General features: G+C 38.6%; 1 protein-coding gene across 6 annotated transcripts in view; it reads right to left on the bottom strand.

The window, feature by feature from the left end:
• FEZ2 (fasciculation and elongation protein zeta 2) overlaps positions 1-16,420 on the bottom strand; it is a 38,799-nt gene that overhangs the window by 9,909 nt on the left and 12,470 nt on the right. For 5 of the 6 annotated variants that reach the window (XR_011504103.1, XR_011504104.1, XM_014832844.3 and 2 more), the window contains exons 4-5: positions 15,692-15,833; positions 14,385-14,653 (exon numbers count right to left, since the gene is read on the bottom strand). Coding sequence is in view for 4 of the 6 variants with exons in the window: in XM_014832844.3 (XP_014688330.2) it covers positions 14,385-14,653; positions 15,692-15,833 (411 nt within the window). In the remaining 2 variants the exon portion in view is untranslated. Of the gene's footprint in view, positions 1-1,425; positions 1,577-14,384; positions 14,654-15,691; positions 15,834-16,420 lie in introns of those variants that run through there. The other variant, XM_070512260.1, reaches the window with a different exon arrangement.

Below are 16,420 nucleotides of genomic sequence, written 5' to 3'. Positions count from 1 at the left end.
CCAGGCTCCAAGGAATAGAAGAAGGGAAACCAAAGCAATGGTCTCTGTCCTCAAGAAATGTATAACTGAGCCAAGCAGTTCTCAAAGTGTGGTCCAGGAATCCCCCAGGGGTCCATGAGCTGAAAATTATTTTCTTAGAAATACAAAGATGTAATTTGCCTTTTTTGCTCTCTTCTCTCATGACTTAGAGTAAAATATTACAAATGACAGATTGAATGCAGAAGCAGATTTGAGAACCTAGTTGTCTTTGATTAACCTAGATATTAATGAAATTGACAAAAATGCACAGCCATGTTATTTTTCTCACTAATTTTTTTACATACAGTTATTTTTCATAAAAGCATTAGTGAATTTCTAATTGGTACTTTTAAGTGAATTAATAAATATTTTTAAATTTTCTCAGTTTTCACTTCTAATACAGTAAATATCAATCAATATAATCTATATAAACAAAAGCTCTCTGGGGGGGTTCGATAAGTTTTAAGAATGTAAAGAAGTCCTCACAATAAAAAGCAGAGAAACAGCAAAAGGTTGTATCTTTGAAGGAGCTAAGTACCTCTGTATCAGTCACACACTCAATGGTATTGCTGAAAATCTGAGTACTGTACCAAACTTGACCGTCTTGGGGAACTCGTATAACACCTCTCCTCCTGAATCATCCTTCCTCCCCACCCACTCCTTCCCAGGTCTGCATGCCATTTTGTCTCAGCAAGAATCCAAGGTTGGTCAAGACACCTCAACTGAACATGCTTCAGTTTGCTGGCAGCATCACTATTACTTTTGATGAAGTAGGCTGGTTTTAACTATTTTTGTCAACTTTTCACATGCCACCATATAATTTGTTCACATTTTTTAAACAGATTATCAAAAGAGATGACTTCCTAAGCTCCGGAGGCTGCAATAAAAATTATGGGAAACTGTTTTCAAATAAGTCAGATCCTCCTTTAAAAATTATTTCTATCGAATGTATTTCCTTTCAAAAGCAACAAAGAGAAAAATACTTAATTTTCTATATCACTTCGCTCCATTATCCATGGGCATGTTAGAGCTAGATATAAATTCAGAAAATCTCAAGCAAGGTGAAAAGTTTTAGAATCCATGTATCAGGAAACTAAGGTACACTTTATATTTGAACAACACATTCTAAAGATACTATCTCTATTTTCCCAACTGGAAACTTAATTCCTGTCACTGAAAAAAAAAAAAAGTTGATGCAAATTCTTAAATTCCTAAGCTATATGTGTAATTTAGGCTTCCTTATTAAACATGCAGTTGTGGACATTGCTGAACCATTTCAACTACTGGTAGCTTGACTACTCGTGAAAGATGGCTTTCATGCAATCCAGGCTTAGTGGAAAGAAATAAAAATGCAATGATATGAAGCCATGGTAACTCGGAAAAATGCAAAACTAACAGCTGATCCTAGCAAAAGAAGTTAAGTAAAGGAACTCTCCTTGGAACTCCTGCTCTGTGGCTGATGGGAGCTGAGCCAGTAGATGTGGCCAACCCGGCCCCACTGCATCCTGACCAGGCAAGAAACGGGGTGGCCGGTAAGGTTCTACTGCCTTCTGTTCCACTGGGAAAATGAGAGAACAAGAAAATCAGAAGGTTTACAGAAAATACAAAGAAACCAACTAAAAGACAGGGCTGAGGACGTTCTTCCACCAATGCTCCGGTTGCCATCAACTCCCACCTCCCCAGGAACCACGCAGTACAATTGTTTCCCTTTAAGGCATTCCCAAACTCTCCCTCTCTGCTAGCTCTTTCCCACAGGCCACTTTAAATTCTCAAACCCTCAACCTAGCTCCTTTCCCCAGGGTTTCCAGAAACAGCTCTTCCCAGCGTCGTTTCTTTCGTGCTGAGGTCTCGGTGAGACATCTGTAGGCTCTCCTCCCTGCACCCCCTCCCTGGATTCCTAGACACCACACTCTTCCAGCGTTCTCCCTGCTCTGCTGCGCTGCTTCTGAGAGGAGCCTCTTTCTCTGCTCATCTCTCATACACTGGTTTTCCCCAGGATTTTGTCTCTATTTTTTTTCTGATGCACACTCTCTGAACCTCCCACTCAATAGTTTCAACTTCTGCCTCCGTAAATCTACAGCTCCCCTTTACTAAGATCAGTAAAGTGCTCAGAATGGAGCCTGGCACATGGGAAGGGCTCAGTAAAAGTCAGTTATCTTTACTGTAACTTTCCTCCTGAGCTTTGGACTTGGATGTTTAACGGCCTATTGGACATCTGGACCTAAATATTCCTAAAACTTATCATATCCAAAACTGAATTCATCCTCCTCTCACCCACCAAAACTCAAACAAAAAAAAAATAAAAACTAAAAAATCTGTTCCTCCTTCAGCATTCTATGCTTCTGTCATTCATTTACTCATTCTTTCAAAAAATATATTGAGCCAGATATTATTGCAGGTTACTAACGATTCAAAGTGAACACATCAGCCAAGGCCCCTCCTACCCCCGTGACCTGATATTCCAGTACAACAGGGGCAGAAACAGTAAAACAAGAAAATGAACTAGATAATTGCAGATAATGCACGCCCAGCCGATAGCTACAACAGGGCAATTAAAAACTGGATGCCTATTTTATACCAGGAGGTCAGAGAAAAGTTCTCTGAGGAGGTGACATCTGAGCTGGAACATGAATTATACACCCTTCCAGAAGAGCTACAAAGGACAATGGACAAAAGAGATCCTCTCAGAGAACACAACCAAAAGCAGCGAAACTGGCCAACCGAGGCGTTCACTCTGCGGCCACTGCGCAGGGGCCCTGGTATTCTCCAGGAGGATGTGAAACAGCAGCTACTGAGTATTTCCGTTGTCCCCTCCTTCCCATAGGAAGTTTTTATTGCAGGGGCCCTGCTCTCTCTTCACCTTTGTGTGCTGGATGTGTTGGAATGGCTGGCTTAACCTTTGTACCATAAGGGGCAACATGCAGAACTGATGAAAAGATGCTCGGCTTGAGGCTAGATGCAATTGTCACTGATGAGACTTGTCTATCTCCCCTAGGGGAAGGGGTGGTACATGTCTTCTATCTATGCTTGCCCAAGCCAGAAATCAATGTCCCAACCCTAGCTCCTCCCTTCCCTGATGCCCCAACCAATTTTTAATCTCCTTAATATCTCTGGAATTCAACTTTTTTCCCATCCCTACTGTCACTTCCTTGGCTCATTTCTTACCTGATGTCAGCAAAACCCTCCCCATCTACTCCCTATCTCTAGCTGTCTCCTTCCAATTAGTTCTCCTCAAAACACTTAAGTGACCCTTCTAAAAGACAAATCTGAACACGTAACAACCCTGGGTTCCTGCAGCCTTTAAAGACCAGATGCCTTAGCAGGGTACACAGAGCCATCCATTTTCTGGCTTCCACTTTGTTACTTCCACATCCTCTCCTCGAGGTACTTCCTCCCTCGCCGTCTAGCCTTCTCATTCAACCTCCAGTCATAATGAGCAACCTGCAGTTCCCCAGCCATCCCCGTCACCTCCAAGGGGCTACTCACACCACTCCCTTGGTATGTCTGTCCCCCTCTTCTTCTTGTCCTCAGGAGTCAATTCAGCCTTCCCAGACCCCTAAACCAAACTAGGGGCAATAGTGATGTATGGATGCCTCTAGAACAGGACAGTGCCAGGCAGAGAACAGGAAAAACATGGGAGCAATTTTGAATATAGTAATCAATTATCAACCTATCCCTAGGCTTCTCAACCTTGACACTACTGACACTTGGAGTCAGATAATTCTTTGTCATGGGGGCAGTCCTGTGCATTGGAGGATGTTGAACAGCCTTTACTCAGCAGGATACCAGTAGCAGCATACTCCATCCCGCCGAGTTGTGACAACGAAAAATATTTCCAGACATTGCCTATTGTCTCATGAGAGGCAAAACTGGCCTGGTTGAGAATCACTGCATGAAGTGCACTGCATGGTTCATCATCTGGATGCCCAGCCCACAGGGAGCACGCCCCTGAAGGCTGAGATTTACTCAGCATCCTTAACACCCATGCCTGGCACATAATTAGAGAGCAATATATGTTTCTCTAATGCTAGTTAAAGAAAAGATAATCAAGATATTTTTTTAAGTGGCGGCGAGGCACAAGATCAAAAGGAAGACAGCAGGGAAAGAAAAGAGTTTTGGTTAAGTTAATTTTCAATAAATTCAACTCAGTTCCCAAAATCTTTAAGGAGAGAATTAATGTCAGGTACTTTTTTCGTATGCCCACAAAGCGCAAGCCCATGATCAGCATGTAGGAGGCATTTGATCAACAGTCACTGGCTTCAACGGCCAAATTCTGCAGCAATTACTACCCATACCAATGAAATACTTCCAGATTTTAGTATGAAACTAGGAATCACATCGTAGTCAAAAGTATTTGGAATCAGAAAACTTTTCAACAGCCAACTTAGATAGAAAAACGTCGAACTAGAAATTAAGAGATCTGGGTTTTCTCTCAGCTTTGCCACCGACTACGTGACCTGGGTGCAGTCACTAACTTTGCCAAGGCCTGTTTCCTCGCCTGTGAAAGAGATGATGAAATGACATCATTTTTAAAGGTCATCTTATTTGTAAATTCTATGAATCTATGAAATAACCAAGAAGACACTATTTGTTAAGAAGACAAATCGAAACACACATGCACACACACACACAACAGTGCAGGACTAAAAGGTCACACAGGCTACAGTATAAGCGCTTTAGGATGACAGAGCTGCACAGCCAGATGAGACACTCGGAGTTATCTACTCCAATGGCTTCATTTTCTTATGAGGAAATGAGCACATTTTGAGAAAGGACAAAGACTAAGTCTTACTCTCCCCACTCCAGTGACTTACACAGTGTTGGTCATAGCAGGCATTTGTAAATATCTGCTAAGCTAAAGCTGTAACACTCCTAAGACCACAGCCCAAGAGTCAGAGCCTATGATAACCGTATCATGAGGCCTCTTGACTTCTTACAGGAGGGAATTTTTTTTAAGGAGCTAAGAGGCAAAAATAATCTGAGGGTGAACAGAAGAAAGATGACGTGACAAGATATAAAAGTTATTTGTCAAAGGAATGCACGCAGAGCTCTGAAAAAGTCCACCAAAGAACCCAGGCTAGGAAGTCAACAAGAGATTAATAAAGTAAAATGAAATAATCTTGTGACACGGCTTATAAAACAACGGAGTGACTAAGAAATATAAAACCTCTAGGATAATAAACAAGTAGCAAGTAGAAGATCAATGAACTAGAAGGATTAAGGAATAGAGAGACTATGGCAGTGAGACGAGGAAAAAATAGGAAAAGAGCTCTGTAGAGCACACAATAGATTCTGTTTTACAATTGCCCTATAAATTCCAAAAAACAATGCACTCTTTTGGAAGGCAAAATGAATTTTAAAAAGTTAAAACCTCAGAGAGAGATTAAATTTACTTTTTAGTAAACGTCACCTCATTTAGAAACACTGCATTTACAACCTTGAGAACAGATGCACTGTTATTAGGTACTTATGGTACTTAATGGGCTGGAGGGAAGATTTTCTCTATGCTTAAATTTTATAAGTAGGAGTGGGGTGGGGGAGAGAGAAAGGGAGGAAGAGAAATGGAAGGAGGGAAAGAGGAAGAAGGGAAGTGTTTCTCTGTTGAACATTTCTCAAGGAAAAAGTACCACGGACATGTCAACACACTGACAGAAGTAAGTCTCAAGGTTATGAAGGCTCAGAAAAATAAAGGACATTAAATGAAGATCTTTTACAGTTTAATTAAAGTAAACTGTGAAATACTAGGTATGTCAGAAAGGCCAACCCTGCCTCCATTTAACCATTTCCAAATGTGAAGGAAAGGATCCAAAGGTTCACGTTCAAAGTGAAGAGCTGGCGGAGGGTCTTTGAGTCGAAAATTATTTTCTAATCTATCCATCCTTTTTCCACATCTTTATGAAGGAGTTAACAGCTCTGAAAAATGCCCTTCTCAGAATGGAATTTTTGATATGAGCCCATTTACAAGCCGGAAAATGATTAAGCATTACAGTATTCACTTTATTGTTCCCCTCACCGCTGACAAAGTGCCAAAGGTAACGTGGCAAAGAGGAGGAAAGGGGCTTACTCAGTGCAGGCCTTCAATCTCAGGATTTATACTGAGAATACTCACAACGGCCTCATGACCATTTCCTTCCCTGGCGTAAGTAGGTATTGAAAGTCTCAAAATCAGTCATTCTCTGGAAACTTTTCTCAGACAAAACCAGAAGCAACAAAGTGTAAACAAGATATAGAAGATTTAAAAAAATCTGTAAAAATCTGAAAAAAGACAAAGAAATGAGCCAAGATCTCCAAGCCTGTAGACAACATGTCTGCACAGCCCAGAAGAGGAAAACGCAGAGCCAAGGGCTCCTTGCCCCTACCTACACATGACTGCACACATCCTTGCTCCAGTGTAGACCGCTTCTATGAGCCAAGGCCTCTGCCGACCTTTCTTTTACTCATTTATGAAACGGCAGTCAAAATAATACTACTGCTTTACAGGCTTGTTGTATGGACTAAATAAAATAATCCATAGGAACTGCTTAACAAAGTGTTCAGCAAATATAAATATTCAAAAAACGTCTGGGCTGTATTCCTTTAAAAAAGCTAGAGTAAGACGTGGGACTTAGCTCCCAAAGAGAAGTAACCACACCTTTCTACTTTTCTCCAGAACAGTAACAACAGTATTTCAAGTTCTCCTCATATAAAGAAAACGGCAACTGAGGAATAATAAACTCCTGATAACAATCTCTAGCTTAAAGGACTGAAGACAACATGAAGAAAAGACACTACTGTCTACGACTGAATATAGAAATCAGCCAAAAAGCTTAAGCAGAAAACAAGTAACACTTTTAGGTAATTCAAGGTCTCTCTGAAGAATAAAAAGAAAAGAGCTAGAAAAAAAACTAGGTAAACTGAAAAGAATCAGATAGAGTGTGTGATCTGTTCATTCTTTTGCAGACTCCTAAACATAGCAACTAGGTGAATGCACAGCATATTCTCCAGCTCTACTAATTTCACAGGAAGCAGGATCCAAGACAGGGAAAAGCAAAATTACTCTAGAGGCCAGGGAATTCAAGTTATTCTTGCTAACATACTTTTCTCTTAGCTTCATCAGACACCCACTTGCATAAATCTCTGAGTAGCCAGGAAATCTTTTAAAAATCTGACTGTCAAAGCTCAATGTCAGAAAAAAGGGTTAGGAAAAGCAATTAAGAAATGCTTTCATCTATTTCTGACCCTTACTCTAATCTACACACTGACTCCATTAATATTCTTTATACTCAAAAGGTTCAAAAGAAAGTGAAATTCAAACATAATTATTGTCCTTTATAAATCACATCTTTTTCAATAGTTTGAATGACATGATTTTCAAATACAATAAAACAGTTTTAACTTTTAAATTAAAATTCTTAAAATAGTCAAAATACAAAACATGAGAAAAACAGAATCGAAAGCAACAGTTAAGTATCAAAAAAAATTAGAAAGTAAAAATATTCAAATAATTATTAAGATATTATTTAAGATGTAAAAATTGATTTTGCTTGTTTTGACACTTCTTCAAATCAAAAAATTTTAATGTGAATTATAAAGCAGTTATAAATGCAAATTCTACCAAAAAATAATTTTTTCAAAAAAATAGATCCAAGTAAATTAGAAAACATCAATTATACCAAAGCAGGTAAGTATTTGAAAATGTCTTGAATATTACACTACTACTTTATAAGTTCACTCTCAGAGCAGAAAGATGTGATATGAAGATTTTCAAAGTTGGGAGTTAAACGGAATAGTATCAATTTAATTTTTTCTATTTGAAGATCTTTTTAAGTTTTTATGTAAATTAATATCAAAATGATAATTAAGTATTGGAAAACATCTTCAAAGCTACTAAAACAAGAGTAAAATAATTAACCCTAACAATTTTATAAATTCTTTCCTGATACTTATAGATACTCTAAGTATATAATAAGAATACAGGTTCCTGGCATATTGTGGCTTTTATGTGAATTTGTGTTATATTAACAATTAACTAACCTCTCAAAGACAAAAAAGAAGTCAAGCATAGACTTCTTGATTTTTACCACATTAACTGCTGGGTCGCGAAAGCTCACTGTTACCAGCCTAACACCAAAAACCCACTGCAGAAAACAAACAGTAGAGAACGGTAAAATATCAAAAACTGGCAGTGATATATATTCTCTAGGCAATGTTATCTTTCATAAAATAAATTCGTTCCACATCTAAAATAATTCATATTTCATAGGTGTGAATTATTAAAACAATAAACATTACATACCCAAGTTTCTCTCCACCCTACAATGACCTTCCATTTTACGGCCTTAACACTAATTTTTAGGAAGGCTCTTTGAAAAAAGAAAAATGCAGAGAAATACTATCAAATATCACCAACAAATTATTGTTGAAAATGTGTTAATATTTACCTTCAACTATCTATATAAGGCAGACTTTATCCTCTCAAGCACCACTACTCAGAAAAGGGGGGAAACCAGCCCCTTTTCCACTTCTCTTCCTTCTTTAAAGTACCTTTTATCACTGTGTATAAATACAAGTACCCAGAGGACTGCCAACATTTTTATTTTTTTCATTTGTCCCCACATCTAGAGACAACTAGTCTACCTGCTGGCTCTCTTCACTGAGCTACTGGGAATCTGACACACACGGCACAAAGGACTGTTTGCTAAGCTGGGCGCCTGCAGCAAATGGCATGGAGACCGGCTGACCAAAGCGTCACCACCTGCACGTACAGCTCAGGCTGCTGGACGGGCCCTGAGGAAAGGAACAGCCCCCTCAGGATAAACAAGGCTACACTTTATAATAAATTTTAGTCACAATATCATGATCCTTTTATCTATACGAACTCACTTCAATGGAGTTTACATCTTTTTTTCTCCTAATTTTAAATTTTATTAAATTTTAATCTAAATCAGGGGTTGGCAAACTTTTGCTATAAAGGGCCAGATAGTAAATATTTTAGGTTTGCGGGCCACGTGGTCTCTGTTGCAACTTTTCAACTCTGCCCTTGTAACACCAAAGCAGCCACAGACCATATGGAAATGAATAGACGTGCTGTGTTCTGATCAAACTTTACCTATAAAATAGGTAGAGGGCTGTTTTGCCCCTTGGGCAGTGGTCTGCCTTTCCAATGCCTGGTCTAAATCATCTTAGCAGACATGAAATTTTAAAATTCCAAATTAAAAAGAACAAGAAAAAGAAAAAGCCAGGTCCAAAAGCCCCAAATTCAAATAGCCGTGTCCGAACAGTCGCCTCAAGGCTTAGAGCTAGCACAAATTAGAATAACTTCAGAACAATCTCATAGTAGCTGTCTAAATAAAAATAAATTTCTCTTACCTTAAAGTCAGCTTTGGTCAAGATTAAACGAAAAACTATTACTGAGGCATTTTTGCATGTAAAAAAGAAACCAAATAGATTGACTCAGTCATAATATGAGCTAAGTGAGCCATAAGGACAGGCGGAGCAATGTATCTGAGAAAGGAAAATATACACAAGAAAGAGCCCCAGCTCCCCGCCATCTTTAAGCACTTATCTCCCCTCCCCCAAAAGCAATAAATTAGAGTAATATAATTCTGTTTACAACAGAGTCACTGATAGCTAATATCACAAAACTTCTCAGAATAAACTCCTTCGGGTTAGACTGAAGCAATTACACATTTTTGCTGGTGTTGAAGGCAACACACTAGAACTCTCCCTTGAAAGTTCAATGTGATTACGGCAAACAGAAAAGACACCATAGACTCCTGTCTTCTCAACCCAAGACTTAGAGTAAGCGACTTTACACAGGACTTTTAATTTGAAAACATTACTGGATTCTAAAGGAGGAAGTTGTCCAGCTTCATCCATATAAGATTACTAAAATATGATGCTAAGCAGGTAAACACTAATGTCTTAACAACTTCAGACAACTCTGGATGACACAGCCAGCACTAAATTAAAACATAACTGGTGTACTTCAACTTGTTCTTGTACTCGTGTGAACTGCCACTGAAATTCAACGGCCTGTGAATCTATTCGATATCAACAGAAGACCGGCAAAAAATATCCCTGATAATCAACAATAATTCAAATACTACATCCAAATCCTCTCGGATTCTATCTCCTTTATAGTGAAGTTTCAATTCAACAAATATGCATTAACTGATATGTAAAGAACCAAAAACTGGGTGAGATTCTGGGGAAACAATGTGCACGAGCCTTTGGGAAGGCTGCACTCTTCCAGAGGAAAGAAAAACCAATGGTCACAACAGAGTATGGTACTATGATATCAGAAGTATGTGCACCCTCATAAATAAATACGAAAAACATCTCAAATTTGACATAAAAGGCAACTCACAAAAGCATACAAAGGATCAAGAGACCAAACCACTGTTTGCCTATCAGATCAGTATATATTAAAAAGCTAATAATATCCATTGTTGGTTGGAGGTGTGGGGAAATGGCCACTCACTTATGCTGTTACTGGGTTACATTTCTGTAGAACGATTTGAAAAGATGGTTGTTTAAAACCCTTTAAAACTTCATATTCTTTGACCGAGAAATACCACTGGTTTTGGTAAATGAGTAGTTTCACTAAGCAAAGGAAAAAATATAAGAAATAAATTCAACTTAGGAAAATGGTAACTTTGATTTGATAGGATAAATTTCCAATTCCTACCAGACATTCAGGGAGAATTGTCTAGCAGGCATTTGGACATAAAGTAACTAGCATGTACCCAGGATATATGCTAGTCTTAAAGACATTATTTCATTTAATCCCTCCACAACTCAAAGGGCTATGGACCCAGTGGCAAGAGCAGGATTCTCACACAGCTCATAACCCAAAGGTCTTAATCGATATGCTATTCGGCCTCTATAGGTTTGTCACCTGACAGAAAGATTCAAGGTAGAAATACAGATTTGCAAGTTTATCTTTCAGCAGACATTTATTGCCTACCTAATGTTGGACCTAAGAATACCAGGGAAACAAAGTTACATCCCCTATCCTTAGGGAACAATAACAGAAACAGACATGAAGACAAAAACTTGCAATATGTATGACAGTACTAATTGAAATAGTTAAGAGGAATAATACTAACCCAAAAGAAGCAGAGAGTAGTCAATTCTGCATTGGAGGAAGAGTCATCGAGGAAGGTTCTAAGAAAGGAAGACAATGCTTGACCATGATTTTGAAGGATGAGTTAAAAAAAAAACAAAAAACAAGTAGACAGGGGAAGGAGGAAAGGAGGGCCACTCCAGAACAAGGGAGTGGCATATATGGAAGCACCAAGGCCCAAAACAGCATAGTCAGTTCAAAGAAATGCATGAGGTCACCACACTGATTACACCCCGTGTCCTTCAACCATTCCAGTCTCTATCTCCTACCCCACCATTTCTCCAGATGCTAAACACGACAAAGCAGATACAAAGCTTTCCACTCTCTTGAGTCCCATTTCTGAAAGAGAAGACCTACTCTTCCAACCTCCCCTCCCAACAGAGAATGGGGAAGGGACAGCAGAGCCTGCCTGCCAGTCAGGAGGAGCAGTGACATAGTAACCAGCCTATCAAAAACAGATTCCCAACAGCATCACTATCACCCACCCTCCTCTTTTTTCTTGGTTGCATTTATTACCACCTGAAATTACATTGTCTACTCATTCTTTCCTTTGTTTATTGCCTGTCTCCCTCATTAGCATATAAGGTCCAAGAGGCCACTGGCCTTGTCTGTTTTATTCACCACTATATCTTCAACAGTACCTGGACAGGGAAGACACTGTAAATATCTGCTGAATGAATGAATATTGTGATCTTATCCAACATGTAGCAGATCACTTTTAAAATTAAAACAAATCAAGATAACATTTCACTTTTATAAAATATTTAATATTTTCCTTAATATTTAATAGGATTCTTCAAGCTCTCCCAAAATTTTCTAATGCTCTAAATAGCATCCCTAAGCTCCCCCGTTTTTTTTCACTGCAGCAAATGTTTGAATCAAAGCATGTCTTTTAACACCTAAAGAGTGTAACTGCTCTATTCCCACGCAGGTATTTCATTATAGTATCTCTGGACCAAAGAGAACAAGCTAGCAACTACTGGTAAAATGTTACACCAATTACAAATTGATGTTTTGTTTCAATGAAACATGCTTAAGGAAATATTAAAGGAAGCTATTCCATGCTTAAGGAAGAAGTCCAAGTCCTGCTAACAAAATAAAAATATCTAATGTAGGAAGAAAAATGTGCCTAATGTTATTAGAAAACAGGTAACACATGATATGTGTAAAAAGGTCATCAATTTTCAGAAATTAGTATCACTGATGATGGCTAACTCATATAGATCAGGCCTTGCCAAAACTGCCTGTTATATAAAAGGTCTCGGAAGGCAGTATCTTTTGGAATCTGTTTATCCAACTGGCCATTTCACTTTAGGGTTCTTTTGAGCCACCTACCACTATTTTCATAATCACAGGTTTCAAGCTCCTTGTCACAGATGGGATGGTCTTTCTCCAAAATTTTAGGCTTAAGAAAGAGAGAGAGAACTGATACCATATGGTTAGCAATGCCATTATTAGCCTGATTAAAAGTTTTGACACAACAGTAGATCAGAACTCAAGAAGCAGCTTCTCAAGTCCAAATATTATGAAAAAATTTACTGTTACTATGAATCTATTTCAAGACTAATAAAAGTTCAAGTAAGACCTGAAGGTTGCCTTGTCAAATCCATTTCTCAATATAAATGCCTTGTAAAATTACACAATGAATCTACTCGAACGCTTTCTATATGACAGTTACCAAAAAGAAGCCTCGAAACCCTTCTAGGGACACATTTATTTTCCACAGCCAAGTGTTAACACCAGTAAATGGAGGATTTCCATGTAATCCCTAAAAGCTGATAGGCAGAAATTACCAACCATGCTATGACTTTTTAACTAAGCATTTTATTCAATCACCTTTGTATAATAGGGCAATTGAAAGGGTACAATCTTTTTAAATATGAGATGCAAAACATTGTCCCTGATATTTCCAAGAAAACTTTGTAGGACTGTATAGTCAAACAAATGTTCTGGGTTTTTGTCGGTTTGTTTTCAAAGTAGTCACTACAAGTGACTAAATAAACACCTGTTTAAGCAATCCTACCATTTCTCAAAAATATTTTGTACCATATATCTAAGAACTTTTTCAAAGTCAGTTTATAAGCTATGTCCTTTCTATGTACAAATGGATACTATACTAAAAAAAGTCCACTTGCTGCTAGCTTACAAACACTACACTGAATCAGCTAACTGGTAAGATTCTTCTCGCGGGTATGAGCTGCTCTCCGGTGGCCCAGCAAGCCAGAACTGCACTCTCCTTCCCGGATGAAGGAGATCTATTTCTTTGATAAATATTCTTTAGAAAAAATAAATCAAGATTTAATCAAAGACAGAATGTATATTATTGCAAACCATAACAGCAGTTTGTGGTGATTTGTATTACCGTGTTATCAGTATCATGAATTAAAAAGGTAAGTTCCCTTTAGAAAAATGGATCTCTTCGCCCAACCGTTGTACTCTAAAAATAAAACCAACGTTTCTTTGCATACAAACAAAATGAAGGCGGCAATATACAAGTCTCAACTGATCAAAGAAAAGGGAAATGGCCGTACGATCAATAAGGAAATGCGTCTCATATAATTAGCAGTTAATGTTTATGATGAAGTTTCATCAAGTGAAATTAATAGGACCACTTAAGAAAAATGAAAAAGCTGGAAACAAAAAACTGTGTACAGGAGTCAAAGATTCAAATATTCTAAACTTGTTTTCACCAGCTGGTAATATTCTAGTCTGCCAAATAGTAGGCCAGATGGCTGATGTCACGTAACCGCCTCTAACAACTTCACTGATAAATCAGGAAGAAGCAGTTTACAAATCAATCTACGCTTCTAGGCTCAGCACAGTTTGACTACCTCTAAATGCACCCCCTTTTAATTTTTTATTGTACAACTCATAAGAAATAAGCAAAACTAAGAAAATAACATCATTCATAAGCCTACCAGCCAAACATAAATAACCACTATTAACATTTTGATCTATTAAAATGGTCACCTGCTAAAGCTTCTTTTCTTTAAGATAACCTCCTTCTTTATTGCCCCTCATCCTTCTGCTTACTTCCCTCCTAAACATTTCAGGATTGCATTATCTGGATAACCATTACACCCTCACCCAGAAAACACCTCTCTGAAGGAGCTGGGCACAGGGGCACTCTAGGACAGCATCCCTTTTGCGCTCCGGCAGGAAGCACACCACACCTGCCCGCCTGCTGCTGGCCCGGGGCACTGGGATTACCAGGGAAGCCGTTCCCAGCGTGCAACGCCTCCTGCAAACCATCACTTACTGTGCCGGGCATATGACCTCTCTCGTTCTTCCCATTCTGAGAGCCGCCATTCTTGAGTTTCTTTTTCTTTTTGGCTGTTTCTTTGTGCTCTTTCTGTTTGTTTTGCACTTCAATGAGAACAGAAATAAAGCTGTTTTTCACTTCCTTTTCAAACTCCAGTTCATCTCGCAGGGCCAACTGCTGCACCAGCTCCTCAGAGTATTCCTTGATGGCGGTCTCAATTTCTTCCAGTAGTTCATTTAATTCAGATACTGAGAGCCTTTTCACTCCTATGACGAAAACCAAGCATAGCAGATACTAAGACAAAAATGTCTCAAGGGAACACAACTGGGTATTTTATGCCAAAGAGCAAAAATCATATGCTAAGCAATTAAATTGTTCATCATCTTCTCAGAATCCTAAAGCTTCTGGTAGGCAGGTCTGAGTAGAAGCAGGTGGACAAAGGTACTTCTCAAATAGCTGAGAAGTATAAAAAAATTGTTTACCTGTCTAACTCAATCCCAAGAATAGTACCTCGGGCAAAACTGAAAAAGCTTGTACAAGGAAAAGAACAAACACAAAGCAGTGGGAGAGTACAGAAACTAGCTGCTGACAAGAAATCACAAGCAACTTAGCAGAGCGCAGGCACACTCCTGAAGAGAAGTCAACTTTAAAGAATTAAACTAAATGCATATTTAATCACATAAACCCCAATGTGTGAATTTTACTGAAGATTGGGAAGATGAAAGGGAAGAATATTCCCTGAAACTCCATTTCAGTTTTTACTCAGCACTTCCCCTTACGTGAGAGACAGGACATTTTTGATGTCTAACCCCCAGTGCCTCAGAATGTGACTATATTTGGAGACGGTCTTTACAGAGATAATTAAGTTAAAATGAGGTCATTAAGGTGTGCCCTAATCCAATGTGACTGACGACCTTATAGAAGATCAGGACACAGATACACACAGAAGAAAGTCCGCATGAGGACAGAGAGAAGACGGCCGTCTGCAAGCCAAGAAGAAAGGCCTCAGAAGAAGTCAAATTTGCTGACACCTTGATCTTGGACTTCCAGCCTCCAGAACTGTGAGGAAACAAATTTCAGCTGTTTAAGCCCCCCAGCCTGGGCACTTTGCTACAGCAACCCAAGCTGACTAATACAGGATTCAAAGGGGAATATGGCACAGTCCCCCAGCAACAATAAAACGTGCGCTTAGTATTATCAGAGGGCCAGGGAAGGATACGTAGCAAAGATTTCTGGGGATGGTCACTATATGTTTGAGATATACAAAAAGCACAAAGAGCACTGATTTAAGTAGGGTTTCTTACTCTCTTCATAACTGCTTGTACTAGACCTCTTAAGAGTTTGAATTTCCTGGGAAAGCATCGAGAGCCGATCTGACTGTGTGGGCGTTTCATCATCTTCTGGGTCCGGTGATTCCTGCATCATTTCTTCGATTTCTTCAATAACCTTCCAAAATATACACACCACTGTTAATCAAACATAAACAGGAAACATGATCCCACTGAAGCACAGCGCTCACCTGAAGCAACAAAAGTAGAAGGACACTCAAGTCTCCATTAACCAACAGTGTGCAGGAATCGGTGTTTGAATAATCAAAATTTTGATTGTAAGAGTGAACATGGTTTATCCAGAAAAATTTACAATATACCAAACACAAAACAAAATAGAATATGATTTAATATGTCCATCGTGATTCAGGAGGCCCTATCGGATCTTGCAATGTCTGAGAAATGGTGCTACAAACACATGTTTAATTGACTTTAGACATGCAAGAACCAGATCATAGTTACAGTTAAAAGAAAGCAAATGACAGAAAATTGACCATATACCACATGCAAGTGCTCAGTCTAAAGCCATTTAATCAAAATGACATAAAATTTATAAAATACAACAGTATAAAAAAACTTAAAGAGAAAGTAAGAAATTACCTCTATGGCAGCAATATTTTCCTTTAACAGCAGAAAAAGAATTTCATATATTAATTCAACAAAAGAAAAAAGGATATTTAAAAATTACTTAAAATGTAGAAGCTT

The sequence above is a fragment of the Equus asinus genome, chromosome 6 (genome assembly GCF_041296235.1).
Source record: "Equus asinus isolate D_3611 breed Donkey chromosome 6, EquAss-T2T_v2, whole genome shotgun sequence".
NCBI classification, from domain to species: Eukaryota; Metazoa; Chordata; class Mammalia; order Perissodactyla; family Equidae; genus Equus; species Equus asinus.
The sequence above is the reverse complement of the archived record's forward strand: the minus strand, read 5'-3'. Positions and strand labels throughout refer to the sequence as shown.